Source organism: Chenopodium album, chromosome 20 (assembly GCF_948465745.1).
Source record: "Chenopodium album chromosome 20, dcCheAlbu1.1, whole genome shotgun sequence".
Classification (NCBI taxonomy): Eukaryota; Viridiplantae; Streptophyta; class Magnoliopsida; order Caryophyllales; family Amaranthaceae; genus Chenopodium; species Chenopodium album.
The window spans coordinates 23,071,437-23,091,538 of record NC_137853.1 but is presented as its reverse complement, the minus strand read 5'-3'; the positions used below and the strand labels follow the sequence as shown (position 1 = coordinate 23,091,538).

The following is a 20,102-nucleotide window of genomic DNA, read 5'->3' as shown; positions in this document are numbered from 1 at the left end:
CCATATGTTTCATTCTATTATGAGCTCTATATAAATTGTCCTTGAGCATCTGAATTGCAGCATCTCTTTGCTGTAAGCTTCGGTCAACAGTGTCAATCACACAAGACCCAGCTAGGTAGGGTCTATGAATTGGGGGTGGGGTATTGTACATAATCTCAAAAGGGGTCCTTTTTCTTGCTGTGTGATAGTTGGTATTATACCAAAATTCAGCTAGAGCCAATCATTTTGACCAGTCTTGTGGTCTCTCAAAACTCATGCATCTCAAATAGGTCTCTAGGCACCTGTTTAAGACCTCAGATTGCCCATTTGTCTGGGGATGGTAGGCAGTTGATAGCTTATGCTGGACACCTTGCAACTTCAAAAATTCAGTCCAGAATTGGCTGATAAAGACTTTATCTCTGTCAGATACAATAGTCTTAGGGAAGCCATGGAGCTTGAAAACATTGTCCAGATAAGCTGGTGCTACTGTCATTGCAGAAAAAGGATGTGATAGGGCAATGAAGTGTGCATATTTCCTGAGCCTGTCTATGACCACCGTTATGACTTCCTTCCCAAATGAGTTGGGTAAGCCCTCAATAAAGTCCATAGTGACTTCCTCCCAAATAGATTCTGGAATAGGTAGAGGCTGCAACAACCCTAGGTATGCCTGAGGATCATATTTGCATTTTTGACATATTTCACATTGCCTCACATAAGCCTTGATATCCTTTTTCATTCCCTTCCAGTAGAATAAACTCTTCATTCTCTGATATGTGGCTTCAATTCCTAAGTGTCCTCCTTGGGATGAGTCATGTAACCACTTGAATAATTTTTCTCTCAAAGCTGATGAGTTTCCAATCACTAACTTTTCTTCTTCCTAGGATACTGATTATCCCAAGTGAAGTGATTGTGTGAGTTTGCATTCTGCTGCAGGTCTGCTATTATTTTCTGTAAATTGGCATCACCTTCCCAAGCTTGCTGAATTTGTTCTAACAAATCAGATTGAATGCTAAAAGCAACCATAGTGTTCAGTTGGTATCCTGGCAGCCTAGATAAAGCATTAGCTGCTTTATTTTCTACCCCGGACTTGTATTCCACAGAATATGTGAAACCTGCTAGCTTGGACAACCATTTCTATTGGAATGGTGTTGCTAGCTTGTGCTCAAGTAGATACTTGAGACTTTGCTGGTCAGTTCTTATGATGAATGGCTATGACACTAAGTAGTGTTGCCACTTTCTTACTTCCATAACAATAGCTAATAACTCTCTCTCATAGGCAGAGAGCTGCATATTCATGTCACTCAAGGCCTTGCTTAAGAAACATATTGGATGTCCCTGCTGTAACAGAACAGCACCTATGCCCTTCCCTGATGCATCAGTTTCAATAATGAAGGGTTTAGAGAAGTCAGACATAGCTAGAACTGGTGGGGTTGTGATGACTTTTTTCAACTGTATAAATGATTCTTCAGCTTCTTCATTCCACCCAAAATTGTCTTTTTTCAAAAGCTCAGTGAGTGGTTTGCAGATTTTTCCATAATCCTTTATGAACATCTTGTAGTACCCAGTAAGACCAAGGAACCCTCTCAGCTGCTTTAGAGTTTTAGGTCTTGGCCATGAGACCATTGCTTGAACCTTATTAGGATCTGTAGCCACCCCATTATGAGATATTATATGCCCTAGATAATGAATTTCTGTCAAGCCAAAGGAGCATTTTTTAAGATTGGCATGCAAATGATTATCTCTCATTATCTCCAAAACAGCAGTCAGATCCTTAAGGTGTTCCTCCCAAGTAGGGCTGTAGACTAGAATATCATAAAAAAAAAACTAAGACACATTTCCTTAGAAATGGCTTAAAGAGAGAGTTCATTAGAGCTTGGAATGTAGAAGGAACATTAGTCAAGCCAAAGGGCATGACTAGGTATTCAAAATGTCCTGAGTGAGTTTTAAATGCTGTCTTGTGTATATCATCTGAGTGCATCCTAATCTGGTGATATCCAGACTTGAGATCAATTTTAGAAAAGAACTTAGTGCCCTGCAGCTCATCAAGTAATTCTTCAATGAGAGGAATCAGAAATCTATCTTTGACAGTTGCACTGTTTAGGCACCTGTAGTCCACACACATTCTCCACCCCCATCTTTTTTCTTGACTAGTACAATTGGTGCAGCAAAGGGACTATTACTGTGCCTAATTACCCCTTGATCAAGGAGCTCTTGTACCATTTCTTCAATGATATTTTTCTGTAGAACAGGATACTTGTAAGCTCTCAAATTGACAGCATCTAAGCCTTCCTTCAAGGATATGACATGATCAAAATTCTCTCTAGCTGGGGGTAAGCCTTGGATAGGTGCAAACACCATGTGAAATTGCTCCAATAAGGTCAGCAAGGTAAGATGCTAATTAGTGTTGGAATTACTTGCTGGTGAGTAAGTATGGTCTGCAGGCAAGATCTGCATCATTGAAAGTGTCCCTTCTTGTGACATAAGCTTCTGTAATTTATCAGCTTGAACCTGCTTCCACTTCCTAGGGTGTGACCCTCTGAGCTTGATTTTTTTGCCTCTCTGCTTGAATTCCATAGTCAAGGAACTAAAATCCCATAGAATAGGACCTAGTTGGCTAAACCATTGTATTCCCAAGACTAGATCACTTCAATGTAAAGGCAACAAAGATACATCTGCAGTGAACTCTGAACCCTGCATCTTCCATTTGAATCCCTTAATAATATGCTCACACTTAATTTGATTACCATCAGCTAACTTGACCCACAAGGGTATGATAGTCTCCACCTTGCAGTATAGTTTTAGAGCTTTTGCAGCATCAATGAAGTTATGAGTGCTTTCACTATCAAGAAGCAATTGCAATTTCTTCTTCCCATGATTCCCTTCTACTCTCACGGTTTGGAATGAGACCATACCATCCATAGCTTGCATGGAAATGTGAGCACACTCAGGTTCTTCCTGCTCCACCTCTGTCTCTTCTTCTTCATCATCAATTTCTTCCACCTTTATGTGGTGCAGTTGGGGTTTCTTACCCTTGCATTTGTGCCCCGGCTCATATCTCTCATCACACCAAAACCACTGGTTTTTGGATCTCTTTTCATTGAACTCAGCAGGAGTAAGAGTTCTTCTGTTGCTGTTTGGTATATAGTTGATCTGGTTAGTGTTTTGGGCTGTGTTTTGGGGTGGTCTGTTTGATCTGTATGGTGGGATGTGAGGTAGAGGTTTGAAATTTGGTGGTGTGGGTAGTAAGGGTGGCTGTTTGGGTAGGGGTTTAGGTTTTCTTGCCTTAGCTGCTGCCTCTTGCAACTTAGCAAGACATAGAGCTTGTTGTAAGGATTTAGGGTCAAACATCCTCACACTCAGCTGAATGTCTTCTTCCAGACTTGCTAAGTAGCAACTCAGTAAATGCGCCTCAGAAAGCTCTAGTCTACTAGCTAGAGCATCAAAAGAGTCATGGTACTCTTGTACACTTCCAGTCTGCTCAAGTGCCTTAAGATCTGCCATAGGATCATCATGTAAATCCCCAAATCTGGCAGTGATATCCTTAATATAATCATCCCACTTAGGCATGACTTGATTTCTTCTTTGCATATAGGTTTGGTGCCAAAGCAAAGCCTTATCTTCCAGGTGAATAACAGCTAGCTTAAGTCTATCAGGGTCTCTAACATTATTAAGTTCAGAAATTGATTGCATTTAAAAACCCAAGACTTCAAATCAGTACCATTAAACTTAGGAAATTCCACCTTGGTTAACCTAATGGAGTAGTGAGTATGTTTAGGGGGAGGGAAGGGGTTCACTTTCTTGATCCTGGATAACTAATGCCTCAGTAGATTTATTAGAAGAATCAGATACCATCTTAGTTATTTGCATAGGCAACCCTAATAAGAGGTCATTGAGCTCAGAAATCGACTTACAGTTTTTGTCAATGTTCAAACTGTTGGTTTTGCAAGCATTATTAAGCTTCTTGCCCTGCTCCAGCAGTAAGGTTTTCATGGTGTGCTCCAGTTTCTTCATCTCAGTATTCCCAAGCTGAGAGGAATCTGATGAGGATCGAGTGATAGGCATGGTGAGGGTAAGGTCAAGGAACAACTGCTCTAATACCAATGATAGTAACTCAAGCTCAGACCTGATTTTGCTAAGCAAAATGGAGGACTGAATCAATTAACCCAGGAAGCTAGCCAGAAGGAAAGCAGGGCAACTCGTTGGAATTATTTGTATGAACAACAATAGAGAGAATGATAGAGATAGAATGCAGAGAATAGGGGATTTTCATTCATAAAAGCATACTTAGTTCATTACAAGGATTGGCTTAAATAGCCTTGAAAATAGCTGCTGACTAGCTATCTTACTAGAGACAAAATAGCATAACGATTACAAAATAACAACTAGCTAAAAACAAATTACAGCTTTTCTTCCTCAGCTAATATTCTCTGTATTATTCTTCCCCTCTCTTTCTGTGAAGCTTCCTTCTCCAACTGTCATTCTTCCATTCTCAGCTGCCACTTCATCCTCTCTTGTACTGCTTCCTTCCAGCTTAGCTTCCATGCTGACAATTGTATCATCAGCTACCATGGCGGAGGAGACAAGAAATATAGTAGATTTATTTCCATGAGAAGAAAAAAAATCAAGAAGAAAGAGGAAAAAGAAGAGCGGTGGAAACGGGCATAGAAAATTTAGACAGAAGGCAGAGCCTTTCTGTCTAGAAAGTCATATTCTTATTTGTTAATTTTTTGTTATTTTTACTTTTTTACAATATTCATATACTACCTCCGTTACATATTATTTGCAACAATTTGACATAAAGTAGAGAGGAAAAATGTCTAATCGTTGCAAATAATATGTAATGGAGGTAGTACTAATGTTGATCATCAATTTTTATAAGCGTTTAAAAATCAAATTCTATCATGAAATCTTTATGTATTAACTATTACTAAAACATAATGTGATGATGTCATTAATCTCATTAAAAAATTTCCCTCCAAATTTCTTAAATGTAATTTTTAATTTTATTTATATTTTTTTGGCCCTTTCCTTTTACTTGCTAGATTTTAGGATTAAGTGGGTTTAAAAAAAAAAAAAAAAAACTAGACTTTGACATTAATTTTAACACAAATATTCAAAAACATCCGATGTACATAAAGTTATTGTAAATCAATGAACCAAACAAAGCCAAAATATTGGAGAAGGCTAAGGAGGCACTGTTCACTCGAGGAAGATGTGCACAGCAGCACAGAGATGAGGAAACGCTAGCCTTTCTCAATTCTAATTACTCTTTTCAATTTGAATTCGAACTATAATTTCAATTCTAATTACTTTTTTCAATTAAATTGAACTACAATTCTAGCCTTTCTTCTGCTAATCTGGTGAACAGGGCATCTATTATGTCTCCTAAAACTTTGAAATTCGAAGTTGGAGAATCATCATCAAGGCCAACTCTCTTTTACCGACGAAGAGGGGCTGAGGGCAAGGCTTCTCTGCCTAGCCTCACCATTGCGGCGCCACCGCCGTCGAGCTTGCCTCAACCTTCTTTACAACTTTTAAATTTGATGCCGGAACCTACTGTCACTCTTAATTCACCTTCTGGTAATGAAATTACAAATGTTGCTAACTGTTTTATTCAAGCAGGGAAACAATTAGCTCGTTCTTTGCGGCTTTCGGGTTCTCGTGTTCATCCATGGCAACGAGCTTCGCAACCTCCCTTTCTTCCTTATTCTCCTTCAACTTTTGGTGGTGGGCTTTCAAACTTACCTCTGACTGAATTTGACCCTCCAAATACGCCGGTGTCACCGGTGGCTGCTATTAGGGTCGACGATCTCTTTAATTCTCTGCGATAAAACCAGCAAGAAATTCATGTTATCAGCTCTGATTCTGAGAAATCAATTGCAATTGGCTGCAATATTCAATCTGAGGGAGGCATTAATATCAGGGGAAGCTTCTCGGACCTCAGGTGGGGTGAAAAGAATCGCCTGAAAACCCTAAACAGGTGGTCGGATAAAGGGGCTTTTGCTTTATGGCGCAAGAATGTTTCTGGGCAGCGTGTCTTCAAATCAAAAGCAATCTCTGATGAAGATATGGCTCGTCAATGGGGTTTGCAGGTGGATGCCGACATCATGGAACGAGCAAGGAAGCGCAAATCACCATCCCCTTCCTCTTCTTTGGACTCAACTGGATCAAGTTCTATGAAGAAATTGAGAATTGCCCCTTTACTGCTAATAAGATGAATGCTGCTGTGGGAATGGATTGGGAACCCAATTAATAGTTAGTTTGCCCTGAGTTAGTTCCGAATGATGAGGTTCCTGCATCGGTTCAGCACTCGATGTCTTTATGAAGTGTATTTCTTGGAATTGTAGGGGACTCAACGATCCACACGCCCCTACTCGTCCTTATCTCGTGTGGCTTGTTACTACTAAAAAACCCATGTTTTTATTTCTATCGGAAACTAAAGTGGATGTAGATGTAGCTAGACCTATACTTGATTTATTTTCTCCTACTACCTCTTTTGGAGTTGGTGCTTTAGGTACTAGGGGTGGTCTTATGGTTTTTGTTTGGTCTAGTTCTTTGGTGGCTTGTATTTTCTCCTCTAAAAATGTCATCCTATGTAAGATTGTTGATCCTAACGATGAAATCAAGCATGTAGCTTTTGTTTATGGTGCTCCGTCTCTTGAGGATAGGATTCTAGTTTGGCATGAGATTTCTTTTGTTATCCAAAATTACCCAAAATGTCTTTTAATTGGTGATTTTAACTGATGTGTGTCATAAATGGCACACATTTGATGAGCATTTAGGTCCTTTTTATCCTCTTTTCATAGCTTTCTTGCTCAATAAATGTTCGGTTTTATGTTTTTTCTCTCTTTTCTACCTTTCTATGGTTTTCTAGTATTTTCTCCTTCATTTCTTTTATTTTCGTTATTTTAGTTGTTTTCTCTCTATTTTAGATTTTATAGATTTAGTTTTATTTTATTTTAGTTTATTTGATTTTATTTTCATTTCATTTCCTTTACTTTATTTTATTTTCATTTTATTATTTTTCCTTCCTTTATTATTTTCATTTTCATTTTATTTCTTTCACTTTTATTTGTCGGTTTTAGTTTTATTTCACTTTGTTTTATTTCTCGGTTTTATGTGTGTTTTGTAGGTGTTGGTTCAAGTCCAAATTGGTTCTAGCTACTACATAGTTGAACCTTCATCACCATCATGGTGATGATGGTGATGGTGTTGAAAGCTGCCAAGAACTTCTTCCTAGCTTCCCCTGTTCCCGCACTTCACGTAGCAGCATACTTCCCCTACCTTCCCCTGTTTTCCAGCCACACTCCACACATCCACCACAACTCCCTCACGCAATTTCCACCAGCAGCAGCCCCTTGTTATCCCGCAACACCACCACACAATCGCCACCAATCGAACCCCCAAATCAGCCACCAACTCCAGCCACCATCACCCCACACAAACACCACCAACAACCGCAATTAACTCCAGCAACCGCAACAACCACAAGCGCAACACCCACCGCAAATTACACCTCCAATTCGCACCAAAATTGCCACCACGCAAACCACCTTTCCTCCCTTAATTAACCATAGGCACAACAAACACCTCCCTCACCCCGCAACAACTCTAATTGCTGCAATCTGCAATTGCGCCACCAGCCACCTCACGCAACTCCCTCGAAGCAACTCCGAGCAGCACCGCACATTACCCCTAGCAACAAATCGCCGCTGCAGCACCGCCTTCAATTCGAACCTCAGCAGGTGCGGCCGCACTCGCAGCCCTTGCGGCCGCACGTAGCTTGGTCTGTTTTGTGCGTGGCTTGGAAGCTTTAATCTTGGGCCGTTGATTGATCTTGATGAACGGCTGTGATATGCTGCGTGAGAAGAGAAGCATGGGATAATTCCCTTTGATGAATTGGAACAGCAAAAACCGATTTTCCTTTCCTTTTTATTTCATTAATTTTACTTTCCTTTTAATTCCTTTAATTTTCCTTTCCATTTTCTTTTCTTATTTTATTTTATTTTATTTTCTTTCCTTTTCTTTTCCTTTTCTTTTCCTTTTTTATTTTCTATTTCTTTAATCCTTGTATTTATAAATACCCATTTTTGGGTAGAGAGAGAAAAAAGGAGAATGAGAAGTAGAAGTAGAATTAGATCATTTTTCCTAGCTTAGTTGAGAGCTTCTCTCTCTAGTTTTTGGGGTTAATTTTAGGAGTAGATTTTAGAGAGAGAAAGTGAGGAATTTCAATGGTAATTGAGAGATTGAAGATTCAAATGTGACAATTGTATTGGAGATCTACTCTATTATCAAAGAGCATTTCTAAACTCTATCTCATTTATTGCTTTGTTTAATATTCATTGTTTTGATTGATTGATTTGATTGGAATTTTATGATTTGGTGATTGATTTTGGATATTCATGTTTGTATTGGTAGAATTGATGATAATGTTTTAGTAGTTGTTTGGTTAGGGATTTGGTGAAGCTTATGATGTAATGAATTGATGTAAATTGGGGATAATTGATGGAGTTGATGATGTGATTAAACTTGGTTGATTGATCATGTGCATGTGTGTGATTAATTAGAGAGTAGCTAACTTTGATTATTGCACTAGATTGCATTGTAAGTTCACATTGATACGGACCATTGATTTGTGGCTTGCATTTACACGATTGAGGTGTCTTGATATGTTTCCTAGCTAGAGTTTATCGTAGTTGACGCTAGTTAGACCTGTAGGAGAATAGCTTGACATGCTCTTTTGGTTGCATGATTGATTTTCCCTCACATTGCTTGACTTAGTCGACTTTCCATTCCAATTTGCTATGTTCATTGCTATTATTTGCGGATCCTAATCCCTAGCTCTTATATTTATTTGGTTTCTTCGTTTTAGTAGTTGTTAGAGTCACCTTTTATCTCTTGTCTTCGACCTAGCTTAGGCATATAATTGGAAGCACTTAGGCATTACCGTTCCTTTGGGTTCGACCCTTGACTTACCTTTATACTTGTATTTAGGTTTGTTGAGTGTTTATAAATTTTGTTTGGCTTAGGGAGAATTAGCCCAACGACCTAGTTTTCCCCATGTCAAAATGGCGCCGTTGCCGGGGAACAGTGTCTATGTTTGAGTGTTTTTGATTGCTTGAGTCTAGGTCTTTGTGTATACTTTTCTTTTATTTGATTTTTGCTTGTTTTGTATAAAAATGGAAAATACCTCGTTTCCTCAATTTGAGAATGAGTCATTTTGGGTGTACTTTAATAGATTAGAGGACTTCATTAGTTACCATGGTTATGATCTTTGGGAGGCTTGTGAGATTTGTTATCATAATTTGACTAAGCAAACTAGAGACATTGTTGAAAGCATGTTTAATGGTAGATTTCGGGCATTGTCAATTGATGATGCTTGGGATTTTTATGTATGGTTTGCTAGAGATAGTTATAATCGTGGTCATGGTTGTTCAAATGCTTCTATTGATGATTGTTATGGTCCATGTTCCATGAATAATGAATCTTGCATGCCTTCTTGTGCCCCCATCCCCCATATTAATGATGCCACTCATATCTCTAGTGTTGATCCTCATCACATGCTTGCTCATAATTCTTTTCCTCATTATGCTCCTCAACTCTCTTCACCTTTGAAAACCTTGGAGCCTAACATTGAGTCTTCTTATAATCAAATTGGTGGTTCTTTGAGAAAATTGGAGATGAATTCTAATTTAGAACCAAATGAGATGAGATATTTGGAGATTGTAAGAAGCCAAATGGAATTGTTGAAAAAGTTGAAAGAGAGAAATGAGGTTGTTTTTAGAAAGAATGAGGAGATGGAGAATCAATTGTCATCAATTTTGAATGTAAATGAAGTTTCTACTACTTTGGTAGATGTGGAAGATGACGATGATGATTGTTTTGAAAGGCCTAAGGTGTGTGAGGAGGACATTAGAGAGCCTATGAGTGTGGAAAAGGGTGTAGAGATGGATGTTCCAAAAGAGAGTTTGCATTTTGAACCTCCTTCCCAATTTGAATTTTGTCCCATTGACCCTTTACATGGAGTTGAAGAGAAACTAAAATGGTTGACTTCTCTTAATTTTGAGGAAACATTAATTCAAGTTAAGAAGGATGGGACATTGCAATTTTTGAAGCGGGGATAAGTTGTGAGGAGAGAGAGTGAGGATGAGAAGGATGAAGTAGTCTCCATGGGAGATTGGATGTTTTAGGGTGATGAGAACCAAGAGGTTTTGAGTGTTGAAAAACCAATTGAAGAGTCCATTTCCCCACCCACCTCCCTTGATTGCAATTTCATTCCCCCATTCCTCAATTTTGAAGACCAACCTTCTTCGACCCCATCTCCTTTGTATGATGACCATGGTTTCTTTGAGGGTGAGGCGTTGAGCTTAGATGATTTTGATGAAGAAGAGGTTCCATGTGATAAGGTTGAGGAGGTAGAACCTACTTTAGATGATTATGAAAATGAGAGTGAAGTGTTTGGTGAGGTTGAATCTCCAACTCCTATCTCAAATTTTCAACTATTACCCTCCTCTTTCACCTTTGATGACCCTTTCTCTTCTACACTTTCCACCATTGAGATGGATGAGGCCTTTTTAGAGGGAGATTGTACTTCTCATGAGCTACCTCCCAAGTTTGACCCTCAACCCTTTGATGAGATTCCTTTGAACCTTGATCATGATTTGAAGCTTTTGAGAGCTCTCTTAGGGTGTGAAGTTTGTGAGGAGGATGTGATTGAGAATGAGCTTGATTTGAATGATGATGAATTGGAGGAGAGCCCTTTGGATGTGAGTTCATTGGATGAGAGAGCTTGTGTTTCAATGGATAGTGGTGTAAGTGAGCAACCAATTCCTATTCCTTCACCTTACACTTCATTTTCAAGAACGCTTGATCTTGTTCCCTCTTATCCCATGTCATTACCTTCTTTTCTCATATCCCCTCCTCTTGAAAAGCCTTTAGTCCCTCAAGTGCCTCATTTGATGACTTTTGAGGATGATGGTGGGATTTTCAACCAAAAATATTTTGTTGGGAAGAGTATGCCTTCTTCTTTTTCTTTAATTTCTCTTCCTTTTTCTTATATTCTTGTTTTTCCCTTCTCTCCTTCTTCTTCTTAGCATACTTCTTCTCAACTCCATAGGTGTGCACTATGCTTGTTGCATGCCTTATTTTTGTCATGTGCATACTTGCTCTCATATGAAATGTGTAGTAGTGCATTTGAGAAACTCTTGCGATCGTTGCAATATTATTTTACTGGAGCGGTCAAGCTTGGACCTTAAGCAAGCCTTTCTCGGGAAGTAACCCGTGTTTTAGATTAGATTTTCCTTTTCTTTTTAGAATAGATTTTCTCTCATGGAAATTTTTGTGTGCCTTTTGCTAGGTACATGATTTGATATACTTTGGTGCTTTGATTTGGATCAAGAATCAAGGAAGGTTGACCTCTTTTTTGCGAGCATATGGAAACAAGGTTCAATTCTTGAGAAATTAGCTTTGAAAGGTTTAAGTTGGGTCATTTGCGGGTATTTACACCCACCTAATATCCGGTAATATCTTTCCTTGCTCTTTCTCTAGTGGATGATGACTTGTTGGACATATGTTGGTTTGTTGGATTAATCTCCTTGTTTTCCCCTCCCATGGATTATATGATTTATGTTTGAGTGTATTGTCTCATTCAAGCTTGGGGGAGGGTATTCTATCATGTTTGGTGGAATGTTGATCCTCATATGTTATGCACCTTTGTATATGCTTTTCCATGTTTCTTATATTTTGAAAAACTCCAAAAAGATTTTTGTTTCTATCAAGGCAAATTTTCAATGTGTTTTGTTTTGTTCTTGCTTTGGACAATAACATTTGGACTTGTATAGTTAAATGATTTTCTTCCTAAATGGTAGTGGTGTGCATGGTTTGAGAGTACGCTTGGTTGATTCTAGGATAAAGCATGCTAAGGTAGTTGGTTAGAACTAGTGGGAACTTGAAGCCAGATTCTACTTGATTTTGGCATGTTTGGCAGTTGCTTCCTATAGTTGATTTGACACCAATAGTGAGTTTTTGCTACAACCATGTGAGTTCTATGCTTTTCAAGCCTTCTACCTATATTTGCATGAGCGGCATGGATCCTTGACTTCTTGCAAACCTAATCTTGAAACTTGACTCATAGATCTTGAATCCGAGACCGAACCATTTAGGGAGGAAAAAGGCACCTTTTTCGGGGTGGTATTTTACGTTTTTAGGATAGTGTGTTTCATTCTTTATTTTTGGGTTTACGTTTACCTTTTTGCAACCATTTGAGCCTTATACCTTCTTTTCAAGCCACATCTTTAGATCTTTGGCCTTTTGTTTCATTTTCTTTCTTTTCTTGGTTTTTGTGAAGCAATTGATCATTCTTGATAGAGTTTGTGGTGGAGAAGTTGGAATGTTTGGTTCTTATGAAAGCAAGATTGTGTTATATCTTCTTTGTGATAATGGAAAATGAGTATGAGTAAAAGCCGTCCTATATTATAAAAGGCATGGACAAATAAGTGCAAAATCGAAAAAGCCGTCCAATGTTAAAAGAGGCAAGGACAAAGCATTATTATTAAAAAAAAAAAGAAAAAAAAAGTGAAAAATGAAAAAAATTCAAAATATTTTGTTGTGAGTTTTCTCCCTTTTTGAGCATTGAGGACAATGCTCCATTTAAGCTTGGGGGGAAGCGTTCTCACGCTTTTTGTGTATATGTTTGTGGTTTATAGCTTTGAATAAGCTTGGGGGTGTTGTTTTTGTTTGGTAATAACTTGGTTTTGATGTAAAGAAATGCGCAATCTTTGCTTCACTATTAGGAAAACCACCAAATTTTAAATTTTAGCCTACCTTCACCCATTTGCCTTAACGTTACAACCTTGGGGAAAGACCTTTTGACCTAAGTGGTTGAGTCATTCATCGGTGGAGAGGAATGTGAGTTTTAGGAATAGGGAGAGGGAATGCAAAAGTCAAGATGTCGAGTAGCCTAAAAATTTTCTTTTTCCGGTTCCTTCGTGGAATCATGGGATGCTCATTAGAGGTCGGTTTGAAGCTATTAAGAAGAACGCGGTAAGATCGTTTGGGATGAAAGTGAATTGTGAAAGCTAGTTCCTATGCTTAGCATATTTATGTTTCAATCAACCTTGGGTATCTTGGAACGTGCACTCCTTTACTTGTTTAGAAAGATTTGCATCCACTTGTGCTTGTACATTTGTAAAAGTCCCTTCATGAACATTTGTTTGCTTTTCTTGTATTTTGTTTTCTTTTTCATGCTTTGCCTTGTTTGTATTACTATGAGAGTTATGGGTCAAACTCTTAGGATACCCTTACGAGACCTCACTCGTCCTCATAGGCGACTTTGGGGTTTAAAGGGCTTGTTGTAGCTAAAAGCAACCGTGATTCCTACGACAGTGAGTTAGTGTATATTCTTGTCTCCTTTTCTCTCTAGTTTGTTTTAATAAGCTCGTCATTTTCACTCCCTTGGTTTTGTTTTGCTCGAGGACGAGCAAAAGGTAAGCTTGGGGGTATTTGATGTGTGTCATAAATGGCACACATTTGATGATCATTTAGGTCCTTTTTATCCTCTTTTCATAGCTTTCTTGCTCAATAAATGTTCGGTTTTATGCTTTTTCTCTCTTTTCTACCTTTCTATGGTTTTCTAGTATTTTCTCCTTCATTTCTTTTATTTTTCGTTATTTTAGTTGTTTTCTCTCTATTTTAGATTTTATAGATTTAGTTTTATTTTATTTTAGTTTATTTGATTTTATTTTCATTTCATTTCCTTTACTTTATTTTATTTTCATTTTATTATTTTTCCTTCCTTTATTATTTTCATTTTCATTTTATTTCTTTTACTTTTATTTGTCGGTTTTAGTTTTATTTCACTTTGTTTTATTTCTCGGTTTTATGTGTGTTTTGTAGGTGTTGGTTCAAGTCCAAATTGGTTCTAGCTACTGCATAGTTGAACCTTCATCACCATCATGGTGATGATGGTAATGATGTTGAAAGCTGCCAGGAACTTCTTCCTAGCTTCCCCTGTTCTCGCACTTCACGCAGCAGCAGACTTCCCCTGCCTTCCCCTGTTTTCCAGCCACACTCCACACAGCCACCACAACTCCCTCACGCAATTTCCACCAGCAGCAGCCCCTTGTTATCCCGCAACACCACCACACAATCGCCACCAATCGAACCCCCAAATCAGCCACCAACTCCAGCCACCATCACCCCACACAAACACCACCAACAACCGCAATTAACTCCAGCAACCGCAACAACCACAAGCGCAACACCCACCGCAATTACACCTCCAATTCGCACCAAAATTGCCACCACGCAAACCACCTTTCCTCCCTTAATTAACCATAGGCACAACAAACACCTCCCTCACCCCGCAACAACTCTAATTGCTGCAATCTGCAATTGCGCCACCAGCCACCTCACGCAACTCCCTCGAAGCAACTCCGAGCAGCACCGCACATTACCCCTAGCAACAAATCGCCGCTGCAGCACCGCCTTCAATTCGAACCTCAGCAGGTGCGGCCGCACTCGCAGCCCTTGCGGCCGCACGTAGCTTGGTCTGTTTTGTGCGTGGCTTGGAAGCTTTAATCTTGGGCCGTTGATTGATCTTGATGAACGGCTGTGATATGCTGCGTGAGAAGAGAAGCATGGGATAATTCCCTTTGATGAATTGGAACAGCAAAAACCGATTTTCCTTTCCTTTTTATTTCATTAATTTTACTTTCCTTTTAATTCCTTTAATTTTCCTTTCCATTTTCTTTTCTTATTTTATTTTATTTTCTTTTCTTTCCTTTTCTTTTCCTTTTCTTTTCCTTTTTTATTTTCTATTTCTTTAATCCTTGTATTTATAAATACCCATTTTTGGGTAGAGAGAGAAAAAAGGAGAATGAGAAGTAGAAGTAGAATTAGATCATTTTTCCTAGCTTAGTTGAGAGCTTCTCTCTCTAGTTTTTGGGGTTAATTTTAGGAGTAGATTTTAGAGAGAGAAAGTGAGGAATTTCAATGGTAATTGAGAGATTGAAGATTCAAATGTGACAATTGTATTGGAGATCTACTCTATTATCAAAGAGAATTTCTAAACTCTATCTCATTTATTGCTTTGTTTAATATTCATTGTTTTGATTGATTGATTTGATTGGAATTTTATGATTTGATGATTGATTTTGGATATTCATGTTTGTATTGGTAGAATTGATGATAATGTTTTAGTAGTTGTTTGGTTAGGGATTTGGTGAAGCTTATGATGTAATGAATTGATGTAAATTGGGGATAATTGATGGAGTTGATGATGTGATTAAACTTGGTTGATTGATCATGTGCATGTGTGTGATTAATTAGAGAGTAGCTAACTTTGATTATTGCACTAGATTGCATTGTAAGTTCACATTGATACGGACCATTGATTTGTGGCTTGCATTTACACGATTGAGGTGTCTTGATATGTTTCCTAGCTAGAGTTTATCGTAGTTGACGCTAGTTAGACCTGTAGGAGAATAGCTTGACATGCTCTTTTGGTTGCATGATTGATTTTCCCTCACATTGCTTGACTTAGTCGACTTTCCATTCCAATTTGCTATGTTCATTGCTATTATTTGCGGATCCTAATCCCTAGCTCTTATATTTGTTTGGTTTCTTCGTTTTAGTAGTTGTTAGAGTCACCTTTTATCTCTTGTCTTCGACCTAGCTTAGGCATATAATTGGAAGCACTTAGGCATTACCGTTCCTTTGGGTTCGACCCTTGACTTACCTCTATACTTGTATTTAGGTTTGTTGAGTGTTTATAAATTTTGTTTGGCTTAGGGAGAATTAGCCCAACGACCTAGTTTTCCCCACGTCATTAACCACTAGAATTTTTAGAAGATAAATTGGGGGGAAATCCTTCAATTAGAGGAGTGGATGATTTTATTGATTGGAGATTTTCTAATGAAGTTTTTGATGTTCCTTTTTCGGGTCCTAGATTCACTTTGACTAATAATAGACTTAACTTGGACTTGATTTTGGAAAGGTTGGATAGGGGTTATGTCACTCCGGATTGGTTTGAGGAATTTCCTAATGGGCGTATTGTCCATGAGCCTATACTAGTTTCTGACCATGCGACCATCCTTTATGACTCGGATCCAACCATCAATCTCTCAAATCGGCCGTATCAACTTGAACTTTGGTGTTTGGGTTTCTCGGAAGTGAAAAACATCATCGACACAGAATGGAAATTGAATAATGTACGTGGTTCCTACCCTTTTTGTTTAGTTCGGAAATTGAGGAATATTCGAAATGCTCTTAAAAAATGGTGCCTTAATCATAAGAAATTATGGGGCATTAATTGGAGGGAGATATCCAATGAATTAGATACTCTTGGTAAGAATGTTTCCTCTATCAATGATGCCTACACTTATCTTGATCGTGTTAATTCCGTCATTCCGCAATGCAAACTGGACTTCCAATATTGGCGACAATGGGCAAAGTGCGATTGGTTAAAGGAAGGAGATATCCCTTCTAAACGGCTTTTCAACAAAGTTAAACTACGAAAGGCTAGGAATGAAATCATCACTCTTCGAACGGAGGATAACTTATTGGTAGAGGGCCACTCACAAGTTTCTAATCTCATTGTGAGCTCCTTAAAAGATGTGTTTGAACCCTTTGTTAATCTCGGTCAAGCTGAACATATTGATTTGGTCCTTCGTCAACTTCACTTCCCTTCTCTCTCTTCCTCTCAATGTGAAGCCTTATGCTTACCTTTTACGGCTGAAGAAATTAGGACGTCAATTTTTGATTTAAAAGGCTCGAAATCTCCGGGACCTGATGGTTGTATTTCGGAATTCTTTCATTCAAACTGGGAATCAGTGGGTTTTACAGTGACTAAGAGTGTCCAACACTTTTTCGCTACGGGGTTTCTTCTTCAAGAGTTGAACTCAACTCTTTTGGTCATGATTCCTAAATTGGATACTCCGGAGTTGGCTTCTCAATTTAGGCCAATAAGTCTTTGCAATACCATTTATAAGTGTATTGCCAAATGTCTTGTATCTCGCTTAAAGCCAATACTTCCTCTATTGATTACGGACTTTCAGCATGCCTTCATTTCGGGAAGACACGTGGAGGATAACACCTTCATGTCTCAGGAACTATTACATTTCATCAACTCTAGGAGTCGGGTTTCTCATTTTGCGGATCTGAAAGTTGATATGTCTAAGGCTTATGATAGGGTTAATTGGCTCTTTTTGGTTAAGGTTCTTCAAGCATACGGGTTTCCTCCAGTTTGGATCCAATGAATCTCTCAATGTATTTCTACGGTAACCTTCAGAGCTCTTATCAATGGCAGGACTTCTGAATCATTCACCCCCACTTGTGGTCTAAGACAAGGTAATCCTCTATCCCCATACTTATTTTTATTTTGTATTGATGTTCTATCTCGAATGTTATTGCTAGTTGAAGACATTAACTGCTTAGTGGAATTAAAATTTCTCGACGAGCTCCCTCTATCTCTCATTTATTTCTTGCGGATGATGCTATGTTTTTCTTTAAATGTTCTCAAGATTCTTGCGAAACAATAGCAGACATCTTGGCTAGATTTGGGAAAGCTTCTGGTCAACAGATTAATTTTGCTAAATCCTTCGTTAAATTTAGCCCGTCAATCTCCCCAGAAATGGCTAATTTGTACAAATCCACCCTTCGAGTTCCTATCATTGACAATATGGGTATGCATCTGGGAGTCCCTATTGACATTTCTGGAAAGAAAGGACCATTTTTTGTGGAACTAGTCAAAAAGAAAATAATTTCTTGGGCTCATTGCAAGCTTTCGGATAGTGCCAAACTCATCCTTATTAACTCTGTCCTTTTGGGTATGGTGGCTCATGTAATTAAATCTTGCAAGCTCCTAATCTCCATCTCCAACAAACTCGATTCTCTTTTCACCAGGTTTTGGTGGGCTAAAATTGGAGAGAAAGGTATTCACTGGGTGAACAGGCATCAAATTCAGCTTCCGAAAGGCATGGGAGGCCTTGGCATCCGTGCTTCGAGCACTTATAATGATGCCCTCTTGTTTAAGAATATCCTTAAAATGCATATAAAACCTCAATTGCTGGCTGCTCGAATCTATAATGCAAAGTTTGATTGCATCATATGCCCGTTTGCCGATTTGCGGAAGCCTCCTCCTACTTCTTTTTCCTGGGTTAGGAAGACTATGCACTCTCTTTCTGTGAAGATGAGAAAAGGTTTTGCGTGGAAAATTGGATCCGGGGACAATGTCCTAGCCTCCAGTTTCCCCTGGGTTAACAATAAAGTTCCTGTTGTCAACTCTAACCAAAACCTAAGACTAAGTACTTTATGGAAAGTCAAGGACTTTATTTCTCCTCTTCGCTCCTGGAATGGGAGACTTATTCGAGAAAGGTTTGAGTGGTATAGCGCGCAGGAAATCTTAACCATCGATCTCCCTTCGGAAGAAGAAGAAGATTTCTTATATTGGCCTTGGCATAAAGCAGGCTCTTATACGGTTAAAACAGGTTATGCCTTTCTTGCTAACATGGCTGGTCGGTTTGAGCCCCCCCATAGAAAGGAAGATCTTGATTTCTTCAGAATTATATGGCATCTGGAGATCCCCCCAAAGTGGCGTATTTTCTTATGGAAACTTGTTGTTAACGGTTTCCAGTCAAAGCCAACCTTCGATCTAGGGGAATTGTCACTGAATCTTTATGTGACTATTGTGGAGAAAAGGAAGAGAATGGTTTTCACCTCTTCCTTGAGTGTTCTATAGCTCGGTATGCTTGGGATAATTGCCACATACTAAACTGTATAAAACCTACCGGACCCACTTCTCTTCAGAATTGGATCCGAAGTCATATCCTGCTCTTCTATAGTCAGGATGGAATTCATAGCCATCGTATTCAAACTTTTGTGATTACTTTATAGGCTATATGGTTGACAAGGAACAAGCGCGTTTTTCAGAATGATAATGGCTATCTGATATGTCTCTTTCGAAACCTCACAGAGGCATCTAAGTTATTACTTGACTTCACCAAGGAAGATACTAGATGCCAACACTTTGCCTCCATTACTAACAATGCCTCTCATCCTCCTCCGGGCTTTTTACAAGCTTCTCTTGGAATGCTGCATCATACCTTAGTTTTTAATGACACTATAGCTCTATCCACTATTAGAGTTTATGGTTCTTGGCATAAACAAAGTAAGCGTTTTGGGATTGGTTGGTCAATAGAGCTTCGTATTGTGGGTGAAAGGGCGGCTGGTGGCTATTCTGGAATTGCTTCTTCAGCTTTACAGGCTGAGTTTCGGGCCTGTCTTTTTGCGTTAAGGTGGGCTAGTGAAAATGGGTATAGATCTATTAAAATTTTAACTGATTCTGCTCTCTTAGTCACAACTTTAAGGAATAAGAAGCCCTCGGAGATTCAACATCTTTGGACCATGAAAGAAATTATGAAGATTGGTAGCACTTTTCAGCACTGCATCATTCTTAAAGTTGACAGAACAAAAGTTAATCTTCCCCACCAAATAGCTAATCAATGCCGGGCCAATGCAAGCAGCTTTGCAAACTCGGCAATTTTTGATGTTCTTTAGGCTGTTTTTATTTATTTGTTGCTTTCCTTTCTTTCTGCTGTTGTAAAAAAAAAAAAAAAAAAAAAAAAAATTCTAGCCTTTCTCAATTCTTCTTCTCTGTAATAGCATGAGGGAGACTTGTCGTTTAGGGAGGCTTGGTTTCATCTGTTGGATGATTACCCCATCAAATACGAAGCCGATCGCCTTCTTCCGCCTCTCGTCGTCGATCTTAATGGCGATGGTAACATTGAGCTCCTCGTTGATCTCAATGGAGTTCCCTCCCTTCCTTTCTCTTATTTTCCTTTTACTAACAATGAACCAAACAAAGCCAAAATAATGGAGAAGGCTAAGGAAAAAAAAGGGGTCACTTTTGTAAAAAAAAAAAGGGTCACTTTTGTGAGAAAAAGGATTACGTTTGTGAGAAAAAGGGTCACTTTTATGAAGAAAAAAGGGCTACTTTTATGGAAAAAAATCACTTTTGTGAAAAAAAGGGTCACTTTTGTAAATAAAAAGGGTTACTTTTGTGAAAAAAAAGGGTCACTTTTGTAAGAAAAAGGGTCACTTTTCGCAAAATGTTCGATGTACAATAA

General features: G+C 38.6%; 1 protein-coding gene across 1 annotated transcript; it reads left to right on the top strand.

Moving 5' to 3' along the window:
- The first annotated feature begins 5,357 nt into the window (after nucleotides 1-5,357).
- LOC145596904 (uncharacterized) lies at nucleotides 5,358-19,533 on the top strand. Its single transcript, XM_081653097.1, has 6 exons — nucleotides 5,358-5,765; nucleotides 5,817-6,150; nucleotides 15,898-17,209; nucleotides 17,267-17,325; nucleotides 17,499-18,685; nucleotides 18,871-19,533. The coding sequence occupies exons 1-6, from the start codon at nucleotides 5,358-5,360 to the stop codon at nucleotides 19,531-19,533; spliced, it is 3,963 nt and encodes a 1,320-aa protein (XP_081509223.1).
- Nucleotides 19,534-20,102: the final 569 nt, after the last annotated feature.